This window comes from Erigeron canadensis, chromosome 1, assembly GCF_010389155.1.
Source record: "Erigeron canadensis isolate Cc75 chromosome 1, C_canadensis_v1, whole genome shotgun sequence".
Lineage (NCBI taxonomy): Eukaryota > Viridiplantae > Streptophyta > Magnoliopsida > Asterales > Asteraceae > Erigeron > Erigeron canadensis.
In genome coordinates, this window is record NC_057761.1 from 18433817 (window position 1) to 18449315 (window position 15499).

Below are 15499 nucleotides of genomic sequence, written 5' to 3' on the forward strand. Positions count from 1 at the left end.
GTTTGCTTTAATTGGTAAACAAATAATTGAATTACCTAACTTAATTAAATGCGTAAATAATCATATTATTCTGTATCCTTTGTGGTTAAACATTACGAATGTTTTATTGTGTATGACCCTTTAGACCCAAGAAATTAAAGACATATAATTAGTTGGTCTACGAAAGATCACACAATTTCAACAATGCCGATTAACAAACTAGCAGGCAAACCAGGTTTGAGTTTGCTGCTATTAGACCCTCGGTGTGTTTCATAGTTTTTACGTCCAGTCTGCATACACAATTTGAAAGCAATGATATATTTGAGGTTAATTCTTTGTTTTCTAGTTATGTAATGTGTCTTTTAATTTAATATGAATGATTATGCAACATAAGAAACTCAATTTCATCATGTTGTGTTGAAGACAAATGAATTCAGTTTGTTAATTTCATGTGCTTGATGAGTTTGCTGATATATTATTGAAGTAGTCGGTGCGGTTGATCAGTATTATAATAGCATTATTTTTATTACATCTCATTTACGAATTACCTATAAAATGAAATAAATAGGTGGTAAAAGTAATAAATTCATTATACATACGGTAAAGAAAAAATGAAGGTCAAGCGAAAAAGAAAAAGTAAAATAAATATTGAATCCATCCCCCGCCTCTCTCTCTTTCTCTGTTTTTCATTTTTATTTTCTTATTTTTCTTATTATATTATTTACACTCTCTCTTCCTTTCTCTCTCTCACACACACTCATGGTTTGAATCTCCACGTTGTTTTTGTCACTCATCACCATAATTTGTCTGTCACGAGACGAGACGACGTCGTTTGTTCCATTCCTTCCGGAAATTGTGGATTCAAATCTCAGTTTTACGCATCATCATCATTATCTCAATCCCAAAAATATAATATAATAATTATAATAATAAATACACCAAATTGAATCTGCTGTAAATAATACTAATAATTACCCCTCGGATCCAACTTGTATCACTTCACTTGTGTCGGCATCTCTTCAGTATTTGCTTTCCTAGGGTTTTTTACTTGTCAGTTCTCTTCTTCTTTTTACTCTTTATTATATATATATAAAATTGTTGTATCTATATGCAATATATATTATTTCCTGATTTATTCCTCTAGTATATATAAATAGTATAATATAATTATATTTGAAGATCTATTTTGTGTGATGATTTTAATGTGCCCGGAAACCGAAGTAGGACTGTAACCTTGTTGTGCAATGTGATGGTATATATAGATACAATACAATTTGATATACATATAGTATGCGATTCATCCGGTTTACATTTTGATGACGAAAATGGCTGTGACTTAACTTTTGAGATGTTTGATACACGAATTCTTGGTACCAGTAGTTTCTTATTCATGCCATTATTAGAAAGCATGCTTGGCTTTATTGAACCTAATTTACACCCCGGACTAATTTGGACAAATGTATATTACTTTCTAATGTTAGGTGTGTCGTCCAAGTAGTATTTTCATGGAGTTTAGCTATTATAGGTTAGCATCGACCCTTATGCTCTAGCACAACCGTAAGATCAAAAGTATCAAAGTCTAAGATCTGAGCATATTGTCTGCGTGCATATAATTTAATCCTACACACTCTTGCCGACTTGCCGTTGGTTATTTTGAAAGCAGTCCCTTTACTCTACTCTCGGGTAGCGATATGCGTATATGACTATTTACATCCCACCATATGCTGCTTTTGTGGGATTGGCATCATTGGTGTTGTCCTGATAATATTTTTATTGACTTGGCCAGTAGTTTGCTTCATGATGTTTCACATTAGATACAAAAGAAATACTATCGACCCAAGCTATATAGGTCTATAAGGCACACATGGGGTTGCAAAACTGATATTTTCTGCGGACTTTTTTCAGTTTAGGTCAATTGTGACTGCTCTAAAGCAAATTTGTTTGACATTGAGAAGCATAGATATGCAAATTATTTATTTAATATTTATCATTGCGCTATTAGATGCTGATTAAAGTCCATCTTTTATGCTTATTTTTGTTAATGAAACGTTAAAGTTTTGTTTTTATTGCAGGTTATATGGCCTCTAAAGTTTAGAATGTGAGCTAACATGTAAAGGTTGTATTAGTAGACGTGTTTCATTTTTTCAATCAAGTAGGTAGCTAAAAAAAATATTTAGCGCAATAAACAAGGTTGAACTGGTAATGTGATTCATATATAGATGGACACAGAAGATACACATGATGAATTAGGGACCTCAGAACAAGGGTCTTCTAGTAATACATGGTGGCCTTCAGAGTTCGCTGATAAATTTGGATCTGTTTCATTGGACTCGAAAAAAGAAACTCCAACTCATAGAAGATCTATGAGCAGCAGTACATATGACAGACTTATATCCCAATCTCATATAGCATCACAAATCCTATGGAGCACCGGAGTACTTTCTGAATCTATTCCAAATGGTTTCTACTCAGTTGTTCATGTAAGCATTTAGACTTGTTTTTATAATCAATGACTTTATGGAAATGTCTATTTTGGTAGAAACATGCTATAGCAAGGGGAGGTTACACTTACGTAAACTTATTAGACATTTAAGTATAAAGCTGAAGCGTGCATGCTATGCTCAGTCTTTTCAGCAAAATTTACAAATGCTGATATTGGTGAACTGTTCATCTTTGTCTTATAACCAGTTGCAGGTCCTTGACAAATTTGGAAAGTGAATACCAGAACCCTATTTGCATTTCGATTAGATATCGTAATTTTAAACAGTTATTATATTTTATATTTAATAAGCTTTTCTCATAGTTGAAGTTTTTGAGGATTGAGTACATGAATATGAAGCCAGAAGCTTCAAATAGCAAATCATAGTCTCTGTTTGAAGTTTTTTTAAATTATGTATATTACAAAACATCTTTAGAACATTTGTAGCTATGATCAAAGAATTGAATGGGTGATCTGTAGGTCCGTACTTTGGAATTGAATGCCAAATTGCCTATGTTCCTATTAGTTTTGCCGCCAATAATTGGGTAGTTTAATGTTTAGTAATTAAATTGGAATTACTCACACTATAAAACAGATGTCAAATAGATAATGTTTTCTTTAGGAGTGGCCAGCTAAGTTTCATCACAGAGTTTGTTAGATCTGTTGCAAGATAGGTTAAAAACACTGTTGATACCTTAGTAGAAAGCATCTCTATTGTGAATCATGCATGATCTTTACATCTAATTGCTGTGCAAATAATGTGAATTCATCCTAAATAAGTTGCTTTGCATCTATTAACCCATATAATTCTAAACAGGATAAGAGGCTCAAAGACCTTTTTGATGATATTCCCACGCTAGAGGAGCTCCATGATTTGGAACTTGAGGGGGTGAAAGCCGATATCATACTTGTTGATTCCCAAAAAGATAAGAAGCTTTCCATGCTAAAGCAACTCATTTCCACGCTAGTGAAAGGTCTGAACTCAAATCCTGCTGCAATTGTAAAGAAGATTGCTGGATTGGTGAGTTCTGTATATTACTTCATCTTGCATGCTTATTATTGATTGAGTTAGCTTGTCTGTTTAGTGGTCGAAGTGTTCTGTTTGACTATTGTTATTACTCCTTGCAAGTGTTACTCTATCTTTACGAGGATATTACTTGCCGACTGTTAACTTTCTGTCTGGAAAGATTTTTCTACAGGTTTCATGCTATCCTTAGTTGTATGTTGAATACTAATGGATGAATTTTGCACCACCAATCTGATATCACTCATGTATTTTTAGTTTTCTTTTGCATTGGAGCTATATTTTAAAATATATTTTTGGTTCATCTTTTAGACAATAGTGTATGTTTAGAAGGTGTGAACGATCTAAGGGACAATTCACATAAACTTTTGATTTTAAGAAATACTATATTGAAACTGGATAGCTTCCATGGATAGGTGAGGGTAGCATTTAAGCTTCTTCTGTTTTCAGAAACTTGCTGTATAAATAAATCTTAGAAGTGTAGAGGATGTTCTGGATACATCTAGAATAAGGGAGGACATTAAACTAAAGAAAGCAGTGTTTGATACCCCAATTGTATCATATATTAAAAGCTTAGTGTGTGGTTTTTATAGGGGCTGGTTTTCATTATACAGTGCGTGTAATTTTTTGTACAGGTATCAGATTTTTATAAGCGGCCACAGTTTGATAGCCCAATGAAAGCTACACTTGAGGATGCTTCTCATGTGCCTGGTGGCCGAGGCGTTCAGTTGCTGGGGCATATCAAAAATGGTTCATGCCGTCCACGAGCAATACTGTTTAAAGTTCTCGCTGATACTGTAGGTTTCGAAAGTAGACTGGTAGTGGTAAGCGCTGAAGTTAATAAACTCTCTGTACCTTGATTTTGTTTGTTAAATTTTTAAATGTTGGGTGTTTGGATGTGTGTTTGAGAAGTGATTATGTGGTTTTGAATAATAGAATTAAGCAATCAGCTTCAACAAAATGGGCTGTAGGAGTTGAAGTTTGGTTGTGGTTAAAATTGTAATGCAGGTTATAACACTCTTATGGTTTTTGTGTTGTAAATTTTGATTAATTAAGAATTTAATAGAAGAGATAGACATGTGAAAAATAAAAATGTGCACTGAACACTGACATGGGATTTAAACGTCTTTCAAATTTGTTTAGAACTTAGAAGGATTACCTAGTGTTTCCATTTTGTAATCTGTGTTGCTGCTGATAGTATGACAATGATTATTTGACCCCTCAATAATCAGAGAATCAAAAGTAGAATTTGATTTTCCAAATACTGAACACTGACAAGTTGGAATAATCCAATAATAAGTTTCTAAAAATGCAACTTCAATGCCCTTTTGTTGATTGCTGGTGGTATTTGATGACAATCTGTATGTTGCTGATCGAAAGCTATGCAGTTTAGTTTTCCTTACATAAACTTCATTTATGATTTCTCAGGGCTTACCTAATGAAGGAGTTGGTGAGTGTGTGGATTCATATAAGCATATGTCTGTAGTAGTTGTTCTGAATTCTGTAGAACTGCTTGTTGATCTTATGCGATTTCCGGGTCAACTCATACCCCAATCAACAAAGGCGATTTTTATGACCCATATTTCTGGAGCGGGAGAAAGTGATTCTGCCGAAAATGACTCATGTGATTCGCCACTAGAACCAAACAGCCCTCTATATGGTTTTTCAGAAAGGATGGACAATGAGAGGTTAGAATGCTTTTAGCAGGTCTCTGTATCCACATAGATGTTTTTTATTCTACCTCTACTGCTGCTGAAATTAGCATGTCCTTATTTATCGTTCTGCAGTTCTGAGAGAGATGACAGTCTCCATTACCAGCGGAGATTAGAATCATCTTCGAATGTTCCTGGACCGTCATTGAGGAGTAAAATGATGCGTTCCGCGTCATCCATCGATGGAAAGTGGAGGTATTGTTATGATTATAACAAGCTCTCTTTGACTGGGATTGCATATTTTCTTCTTGGAACGGCAAGCAATTAAATCTAAATGCTTTGGAAACTGATGCATACTGACAAAAAATTAGCATGTAGTTTAGAGTTCTAACTTTGATTTTTGTTAATCAGTTTATCCCATAGTGAACCGGATATCGCTGCTTCATTTTGGCGAAGAAGCCGGCGGAAGGTGATAAACGAACCAAGGACTGCGAGTTCAAGGTTTTTTTTTTTGAATTTTTTTCAGACCTGTTGTATGGTGTTGCTTTATGTGATTTTTGACAATCATTACAGACCATTATTCCAAATATAGTGTATCCTTGTTATGTTTTTGATATACAATTGGGTCTTGTATTTGTTTTTGCCGTAAAATAGTTCTCACACTACTGTTTTTTGAACTAAACCATGAATTTTAACGGCTCTAACGGCTGATCTGTTATAATCTATTTGAAAGGCATATTATTTTGGGATAATGGTCTTTAATGGTAACGGACTTTCACAAAGGTATTATTTTTTGGCAACATACTCTTTTTTCTGGTCTATAGTATTGTATTTTCAGAGTGTTACTGTTTTATGTAACATAATTGTGAAGTGATCAACCCTTTACACTTTTTGGGGTAATAGGTTCACCTTGGTTAGCTTAATCCTGTACACTTTTGTTCATTAAATTTAAATAAGGTGGAATTACCAGCTCACTGATTCAAAAGTGTGTTTCATAAAACAAAACATATCTGAAAGTACGATGTGATATTTAATTCTTGGGCATATAATATTAAATACAAGGCTGTTTTAATCTTAATGGGTAAATGGTGTAAAATATGTGAATCGTACAAATAATCCTTCTCATCAAAAAAGAAAAAATCTCAGTTTTGCCCCTCCTAAAAATTATCATATATACCCAAAGTACAAGTTTTAATGCACCAGGTATAATGCTTTTAAGCATGTTTGGGGTATATTTGATATCTAGGGATTTAGGAGGGGGAGATATGATAAAGCCCTTTAACATGCAGGCAGTAACTTTTGAGGTGAATGATCTTCATGCCTCAAATATTTATAGCAGTACATCATAAAGTTCAAGTTCTCATTATCTCGATTGTTTATGAGCAATATGTATGCGATTGAATCCAGAAGGACGTAATAATATGATATTTTTAATAGGGATTCCCTGTAAAGATGCAGCTTATTACTTAGAAAGATCTGAACCAACTCTTCGTAGAAGAGTTGGCCACCAGCTGCCACTTTCTAGGAGCAACCTGGGTTCGAATCTTGCCAGAGGCAGAATTGAATTTAAGTGGTTGAATTGCCTTGACACACTATCCCTGCTGGGGGTTATGTGGGTACCAATTTGTTACATGGGATCAAACGGTTCCTATCAATCTACTGTTTTTTTTGAAAGATCTGTTACTTCTACAAGTATGATTGTTCGGTTGCAATGAGACAACATGTACCTGCCATTAGTATAATGACAAGATAAAGGATAACCTAACTGCTATAATTTTTAATAATTGGTGCATATAATAATCATAAGTGCAGATGCTCATTGTGCAATAATGCATAACATAAAGGTGATGTCCCTAAGTGAAGCACACTAAAGATTAAAGAATCCAAAGTACACAAGTTTACTTGTTTAATTTTGACAAGGAAGCAGATCGTTTACTTGGTTTACTTGTTCTAATATGCATCTGTAATCATTGCAAGTCATTTGTAGGCATCTCATTATTTTTTGATATTGCAGTCCAGAGCATCCTTCGTTTCGAACACGCGGCCGGTCCATGCTTGGTGGTGATAGGAGATCATTTAGAGAGTATCCTGATGACGTCGGTCCATCCAGGTTGTTACAACTTCAATATATTCCATCTATATATTTTTAATCTACATGACATCCACATCTTAGTATCTTACTATGTATAATTGGACGTATATGTAGATCGGAAGGCACATCAACGTCCGACCTTCGTAGAAATCGAAGAAGAAGCATTAGTATTACTCCAGAAATTGGTGATGATATTGTAAGGTTGTTATTTTCTATGTTCAAACTGGGACCTTATGTTGCAAGAGACATTCTATTGTAGCCTTGTTTTCATGTTTTAGCTTTTGTAGGTAATTTTCTATTCTCTATTAGTGAGTTTAGGTGTTAAATTTCTTGTTAAGTGTCATATTATACTCCAAAGAGGACAATATTAGATAATTAAGCATGGACTTGTGTTGTTTGTACTGCAGACACTTTTTTGTGTGGTTTGTTTTGTTAGTTTTAGTTTTTATAGGTAATTCTTCATGTTCCCGTGAGAGGTTTAAGCATTTAGTTTCTTATCAAGTATGCCGAAGAACTACTGTAACATGTTGTAATTTGTATCAATCTTGCTAGCTTTTAATCTAGGGTTAAGTATCCCGGAGTGTAAGTAACTTTGCTACTTTACCTATTGTGTGTATGCATCAAATTTTGAACATTGTATGTAAGTATCTTGTTAAATTGAATTCTTAATGTAAAAATGTATACGTGGCAACCATACGAGCTGCCCACGTAGAAGTTTTTGATTGGTCAACGTAAAAATTTTAATTTAGCGAGATACTTGCATACAATGTACAAAATTTTTGATACGTACATACAATAGGAAAAGTTGCAAAGTTGCTTACACTATGGGATACTAAACCGTTTAATCTAAGGTAGATTACTCTACTATGTTCCACTGATCCATGCTAGGTGGGAGGGACTCTTTGTAAGTTATCGTTTTCAGATATCAGGGTTTAAACTTTACAGGAAATATATATATGTTGAACCAAGTTATCATTGTCGGGTATCAGGGTTTAAACCTGTATAGGAAGATTATCTATGTGGAATACATAATGAACCACCAGGCAAAAAGTAAGGAGAACTGGAGAAGGATAAATAGAGATGTAAATTTCAACCTGTATAGGGTTCCCCCCATTACCCTTTTTTTTTAATATACATTTTTTAATTATAAAATTAGTTAGCACAAAATACATCTCGTAATTTGTTGATGATGTCTAGTAGACTTAGGCTTGAACTTGTATATAGAATACTTACAATTCAAGACTGTAAGTGGAACAATAATAAGAGATGGATGAGTGAAGAGGGTGCTGCGGATTTTTTTTACTTCGTAAAATTTTCAAGGGAATTCAGCTGGTGAGAACATATTGTGCTGTTAAAACTACGTACCCTTAAAACTGTTTAGGGTTACAATGAGTTGGCTGACTATTTTTTCCAGACTGTAATTCTAGTTAAGCAAAATAGATGAACTTTTTTAGATAGCCCTGCTCTAGCATCATGAATTAAGTTAAAAATCCTACAAGCTGTGATTTATCTTTGCATAACATTTGGAAAAATAGATAAGAAGTTTGAAAGCATGCTTTACAGGTAACATTATCTTGAAAACAACATAAATGATGATTCTTTCTTGTATAACTTGCAGGGCTGTACGGGCAATGAATGAAACATTAAAGCAGAATCGTCTGTTGAGAGAACAGGTGGAGAGTAGGTTGCAGAGTGCAGATATCAAGAAAGATGTATGTAGTTTTGTTAGCATGGAATGCATTCACACAAATTGTGTTTTTTTTCTTTTATTTTGTAGCAGGATCAACAATGTGACCAAACAATAAACAAAATTTAAGGGTAGATTAAGGAATGTGTCAGAAGATGCTAGGAGTTAGACTGTTAGAGTTTAGGAGCTTAGGATTTTTCTAATGGATAATAAGATTGATAAAGAAGCAGTGATCATATGAATATAGTTTTCATTTTGGAGAATCTGGTGGATGATGATGATAATCCACGGTCAGAATTGTCACAGTAGCACAATTGTAAGTAATTAATACCATCAATTGCACCAGGTGTACATTGCACTGTACAACTTTCACATTAATTTTATGAAGAACATCATGCAATGTGAATATCACATTATGCACGATTCACATTAACATTGAGGGTTATTAATAAATATAGAGGTCACCACCCACTGGCTAACCAACCATCTACACAAGATCATCATAGTGATATATCACATTATTGATCGTGTAGGATTCTTGCTCAAAATAACACCTAGTTACGCTATTGTTCAATGTTTTTAGCAAATTATCGAATATCATAGTGATATATTCCTATATCTGTATGCCTAGTAAACTGCATCAGCTGGATTAATACCTGGTAAACATCATTGACTGGATTAGCAGCATGCTATTGCCAAGCAGTACACATGTGAATACTTTAGCCGGGCAATCTGTATTACTCTGCATTTCATTAACTTGAAGTCCAAAATGGGAACATGAATATGGTCTTTAAACTACTTCCTGTTTTGTATTATAGTATTTTTCTCTTGTCGGATTGTTGCTTAGAATGATACTTAGTCTTAAGTTAAATACTCAATCTGCTGGACAAGTTAAACTATCATTGAGCTATCCGAAGCTTATAATAGTAGTAAGGTGGATGTCATTAAAAAATTTTCATCTATTTTTCTACTATTGCATGACAATGATATTGGTGGAAAGCATGCATCTAATTTTTTGAATTCTAATGTATATACTTCTAGTTTTTTTGTTTGTTTTTTTTTCAAATTGTATTGTTTGATCAGAATTACACATGTTTTGTTTGATTACTCGTACGTTTTTGAAAATGTAAGAGCCACCTTCTTGAGTTAGAATGGTTATTAATTCGTCATGATGCTTTAGGAGTCAGATGAGCATGATGGAACACCCTTATATTCTGTTCAAAGGGAGCAGATTAGTTCTCAAAAGGCAATGTCATTACCTACATCCCCTCATGAATTCAGGCATCCAGCTTCTAGAAGACCTGGTATGTCAGATGGCTTGGTTGGTGAAGAAACAGTCTCAACATGGAACAAAGTTCTAGATTCACCCATGTTCCAAAATAAGCCTCTTCTCCCTTATCAAGAATGGAATATTGATTTCTCAGAAATTACGGTTGGTACTCGTGTCGGAATTGGTAATTACTCTTTCATTCATTCTCACATCTACAAATGTCTCGTCTTTCCATATGCTACGTGTTGTGTGGAGTCCATTTCGAATAGTTCATTTATTGGTCTGCTAAGCTCCATCGAGCTTCATATGGCTGAATCCTGTCATCCACAAATTAGTCTGGTTTGATTGAGTCAATTCGGTGTTGGGTTGCCTACCATCACTATATCTATGTGTATTGTTATCTCCAAGTGTTTACTTTTTGCATGGATAAGTACATGTATTCATCTGGACATAAATATGTACATTATCTGTTTGTACAATATCTGCCGTATGATGTGATGTATACCTAACTATATCATGCTCAGTTGGATTATGAAAAGAATGTTGATTATTACATTGCAGAACTTCTTTACTAGTGTCATTTAGCTTTTGTCAGTTAAGTCACAACCTGTATGCTTTTGCGTTTGATCCACTTTTTATCATATTTTCCTGTCATTTAGCTTTTGTAGGAACTCACCGATTCACAAGTTAAAGCTTTTATATATCAGATCATTTACCAACAAGGAATTAGCCTAGTGGTAAGGCAAACACTTGATGACCTTAAGGTCTCAGGTTCAATCCCCGCTGGGAACAAAAAATAATTCCTTTAAGGTACCCGTTACCAATAAAGCCTAGACTCATATGTGAAGTTTAAATACGTGGGTTCGATCCTTCGGGTGCCCAGATCATGTGGGGATTAGGATGGAGGTATTTTACCGGCATCATATGGCTCATACGGGGTGGGTGGATGGGTATCCAAAAGTGGTACCGGGGTTAGGGTTCCCCCCATTACCCTTTTTTTTATATCAGATCATTTACTTCAAGCTTGTTGCATCTTCTGTTTACTTGTGATAACATTATCATTGTTTTATTATTATCATTTCCAGGATTTTTTGGTGAAGTTTTTCGTGGCATCTGGAATGGAACAGAGGTAGCCATAAAAGTGTTTCTAGAACAAGATCTAACAGCCGAGAACATGGAAGATTTCTGCAATGAAATATCCATTCTTAGGTATCTATTAGGAGATGAAGGTTCTGATGGTTATTTTTATATTTATATATTTTGACAAGTCTAACTCCACTTCCTTTTTTTTCCTTTTTGTTTTTGACAGCCGCCTTCGACATCCAAATGGTACATCTCTTTCTTTTAACGTGTGTGCGAAAATTTGGATCATTATCATATCAATATTAACTTATACTAATTATCAATGGGACTAGTGTGTCTATATACATAGGCCAATCAAATAAGAACAGCCTTAAAATAAGAACACGGTGATAACACTTAAAAATTACATTCTGATGCATTAAAAGTCCATAAAACTAACATAGTGTATAACTAATTATCATTATTTAAGTGTTTAACAACACATTGGTCTGTCAAAATCGAGAAAATCATTTCTTTTGTTTTGTGCTTCCATCTTGGATGCATATTCATCAAGATGATGCATCCAACAAAAAACGTGATTTTTTCGATTTTGACGGACCAATGTGTTAAACATTTAAATAATGATAATTAGTTATGCACGTTCTATGGACTTTTAATGCATCAAAATGATGTTTTTAAGTGTTCTCATTGTTCTTGTTTTAAAAGTGTTCTTACCGGAGTGTTACCCTATACATAAATGTGTGTGTATATATATATATGTATGTATATATATTCTTTGGTTGAAACAAATTTTGGGTAAAAATCTCAATATGCTCCATTAAATGATGCTCCATTCTTACTTTTAACTACAGGAAAAGCCAATATGTAGAGAATACAGCAGTTTATCCTTAAAGTGTAAAATAACATGCATCTAAATACTGGTGGTTATGCTTGAATGTAAAAGATGATTCCATCCTTTAAAAGGATCAATTTTTGATTGACATTATGGAATTGAATGGAACTATGATGAGGGAATGCTGAATGGCAACGTTAACACTATCGGCTTTAAATCCATCAAAAATCTTGACAAAATTATCTGATTAATTCAAATCTCAACAAATTTTTTTCTATAGTTGGGTCCTGGTATTATATCCCTTCCCTATTCAACCGCTGACACCAATTCATGTTTCCTTCTGTAAAGCTAATGAAATGTCGGATAATGGTTACAACAGACTATGATCTTCAACTGTATACTTCTATGCAATTGCATTCTGCTAAGATATATGATGATTTTCTTGCAGTTATATTGTTTCTTGGTGCCTGCACAAGGCCTCCACGCCTATCAATGGTTACCGAGTATATGGAGATGGGATCTCTATATTACTTGATCCATTTAAGTGGCCAGAAGAAGAAACTCAGCTGGAGAAGAAGGCTGAAAATGCTTCGTGATATATGCAGGTAAGTCGGCTCTGCACAGATATGATGAAAACTTTAATGTTTTATAATGGCCATGAAAAGACTTTTTGTTAGAATTTCAAGAACAGTAGACTACTATCTTAGTTCATGCATAATAAGGATGCCACCCATGGATTGATATCGAGAGTTTACAATTCAAATGTGGGCAGCCCTAATGACAGTTGCCAGAAAACACCTCTTCACGAATAGTTAAAACACCAACATAGGGCTACTCCATTAGTTATTAAGGTGGCAGAATGGGCCTGGGTAATGGCTGAATAGTGTCTGGCCAAAAAAGTTACTTAATTGGTTAGGGCTGGGTTGTCTTGATTTTGATTTTTTTTTTTTCCAGATTTTTTAAGCTTTGTATTTTAATTTTGTCTGGGGTATATAATTATCATTTATGATAATAACAATCTAATTATTTTAACAAAATGATATACGATATCAAATGCATTAAGGTTTCACTTTGGGTATCATTTACTTATTTGTCCCATTTTCCAGGAATTTTGTATGCTATTTTTTTAGTTTTCAACCATAAAATGAATTGTCTTATTCATGACTAAATGGACCAAAATTGTGTTTATGTACTAAAATGTGTTATATATAAATTAATATTGCATATATCAAAAGTCACATCAATTTGTTTTTGAGACCTTAACTGCTGTCATCATTCTTTATCTGCTTCCCTTTTCTTTTCCACTTGGTTAAGCAGGTGTTTGACCATGTATCGATTTCATATAAATTGCATCAATGCCAACATGTGGCCTGACTTCATCTTGTTCATATCTCTTTTTGCATATGATAAAATAAGAGGGTTGATGTGCATTCACCGTATGAAGATAGCTCATCGTGATATAAAAAGTGCAAATTGCCTCGTGAACAAGCATTGGACTGTAAAGATATGCGATTTTGGGCTTTCAAGGATGATGACGGAATCACCTATGAAAGATACCTCCTCCGCAGGCACCCCTGAATGGATGGCTCCAGAACTAATTCGAAATGAACCTTTCACTGAGAAGTGTGATATCTTCAGTCTTGGAGTTATCATGTGGGAATTGTGCACTCTGAATCGCCCATGGGAAGGTTTGCCCCCTGATCGAGTAAGTCATCAATTGGTTGCTGTGCTTTTTCATACATCACTCTTCTATAGTTCTATGAACACTTTTGTCCAAAACAAATTTATTTTATACAATTATACATGTTTCGAAGTAAAATTACAATAGATATGTTTTTCGAAGTCATTATGTTTTTCTTATATAATGGTCTATATGGGGTTTTATCATTATGTTTTAAATAACTAGTTTGGCAGAATTTTCCTGTTTTCCTTTTAGCCAGTTAACATATACTACATATTTTATAATTTGACCTTAATAATACTAAAATGTTTGTTAACAAGAATAAAGCGTTTCGAATGTATATGGGTCAAATTTTCTACCAGTATTGCTACACATTTTTTCCTGTATACAATATTCATATGATACATAAGTGACATGCTGTTTTAATGCTGTGAATAACCTTTCGATCAAAATCAGATGTGTTCTCATTTTGGAGATTGCATTATGAACTTACCACCTGTTATGTGTACTTAGGAGGGCTTAATCTCTATTGGTTTCTTGTTTAGGTGGTATATTCTGTCGCCAACGAAGGTTCAAGGTTGGAGATCCCGGAAGGTCCCATCGGCAGGCTAATTGCCGGTAATTTTTGTTTTTTTCCCGATATATTCTTGAATATTTATAGAGTTGAATATCAAAAAATTGGATTTTTCTATTTTAAAATCGCAACATTTCAATCTGTATTGACCAACGATAGTTAGCTCACTGTTAGTATGGTCACAAAAATGACGGGTTTGGGTAATGGGTTGAAATGAAGTTAGGTCGAAAGTTTTTGAAGCCATGACCTGAACAGGTTAGGTTAGGGTGACCCACCAACTTCCTTTATAAACGACATGGTCGTGATATTTGTTCAGAGTTCTTACCTTTAAGTCCTAAAGAGAATATGATTGAGTTGATATATTCATATGCTTGGTTATCGAAAATCATGCAGATTGCTGGGCGGAACCAAATGAGCGGCCAAGCTGTGAGATCATCCTCACTCGTCTACTAGACTGCGAGTACACTGTTTGTTGATGCATTTAGATTGAAAAGAGAATATAATATATAAACTAAACAACAAAAAGACATAGTAGAGGCTTTACAAAACATTTATCGGCTCGAGTACTTGATTGCTGTATAAAACCTGTTACTTGGAGAACTAAAATCACTGGTGTTACTATTGGAATTCTCAATTGTAGAACCCTTTTGTATCGAAATTTTTATTCAAGTTCTTCAACCATGTATTATTGCACACAAATCAGCTAAAATAAGAGAGCGGGAAGTCGATTAAAATTAGCTAAAATAATAGCATGCCAAACTGAAACTAAGTCATTCCAAAGATCACTTTGAAAGTGACCCAATTTGTTTTCATGTAAAAGAATAAAAGTTATTAATATTGTCTCTATAATCAAATTTAACACATTAATTCGATCTGAAAGGTAAGTGTTAAAGTTAAAACTTGTTTGAAGCTTGACGACAAATTTGGTTTATTTCGACCCCGAAGGCCGTAATTGACAAATTGGGACGATATGTAAATCATTTAATTAATTCATTACATATTTACATACACAGCCTAACAATGCTGACAAATTGGTGCTTTGTGGGAAAAATGATGTGCACGTATCATCACTCTTAAGTCTTAACACATGAACATGAGCCATTTTCACCGTGAACATCCGACAAGATACGTGCACATTGTTAAGAG

General features: G+C 34.1%; 1 protein-coding gene across 1 annotated transcript; it reads left to right on the forward strand.

Annotated features, from left to right (window-relative positions):
• Positions 1–698: 698 nt before the first annotated feature.
• Positions 699–15034, forward strand: LOC122605886 (probable serine/threonine-protein kinase SIS8). Its single transcript, XM_043778846.1, has 17 exons — positions 699–1029; positions 2052–2459; positions 3276–3479; positions 4118–4306; positions 4911–5170; positions 5270–5389; positions 5546–5635; positions 7149–7244; positions 7341–7427; positions 8845–8938; positions 10094–10367; positions 11269–11392; positions 11493–11512; positions 12547–12703; positions 13515–13803; positions 14325–14397; positions 14747–15034. Exons 2-17 carry the CDS (start codon positions 2199–2201, stop codon positions 14827–14829), a joined length of 2421 nt encoding a protein of 806 aa, XP_043634781.1. The 5' UTR covers positions 699–1029; positions 2052–2198; the 3' UTR covers positions 14830–15034.
• The last annotated feature ends 465 nt before the right edge of the window (positions 15035–15499 follow it).

Bases quoted from the DNA above. Each gene is read 5' to 3' on its own strand.
- LOC122605886 (XM_043778846.1), top strand. From the start codon at position 2,199: ATGGACACAGAAGATACACATGATGAATTAGGGACCTCAGAACAAGGG. The intron at 2,460-3,275 runs GTAAGCATTTAG...AATTCTAAACAG, and splicing joins GTTTCTACTCAGTTGTTCAT to GATAAGAGGCTCAAAGACCT. The intron at 5,390-5,545 runs GTATTGTTATGA...TTTGTTAATCAG, and splicing joins TCCATCGATGGAAAGTGGAG to TTTATCCCATAGTGAACCGG.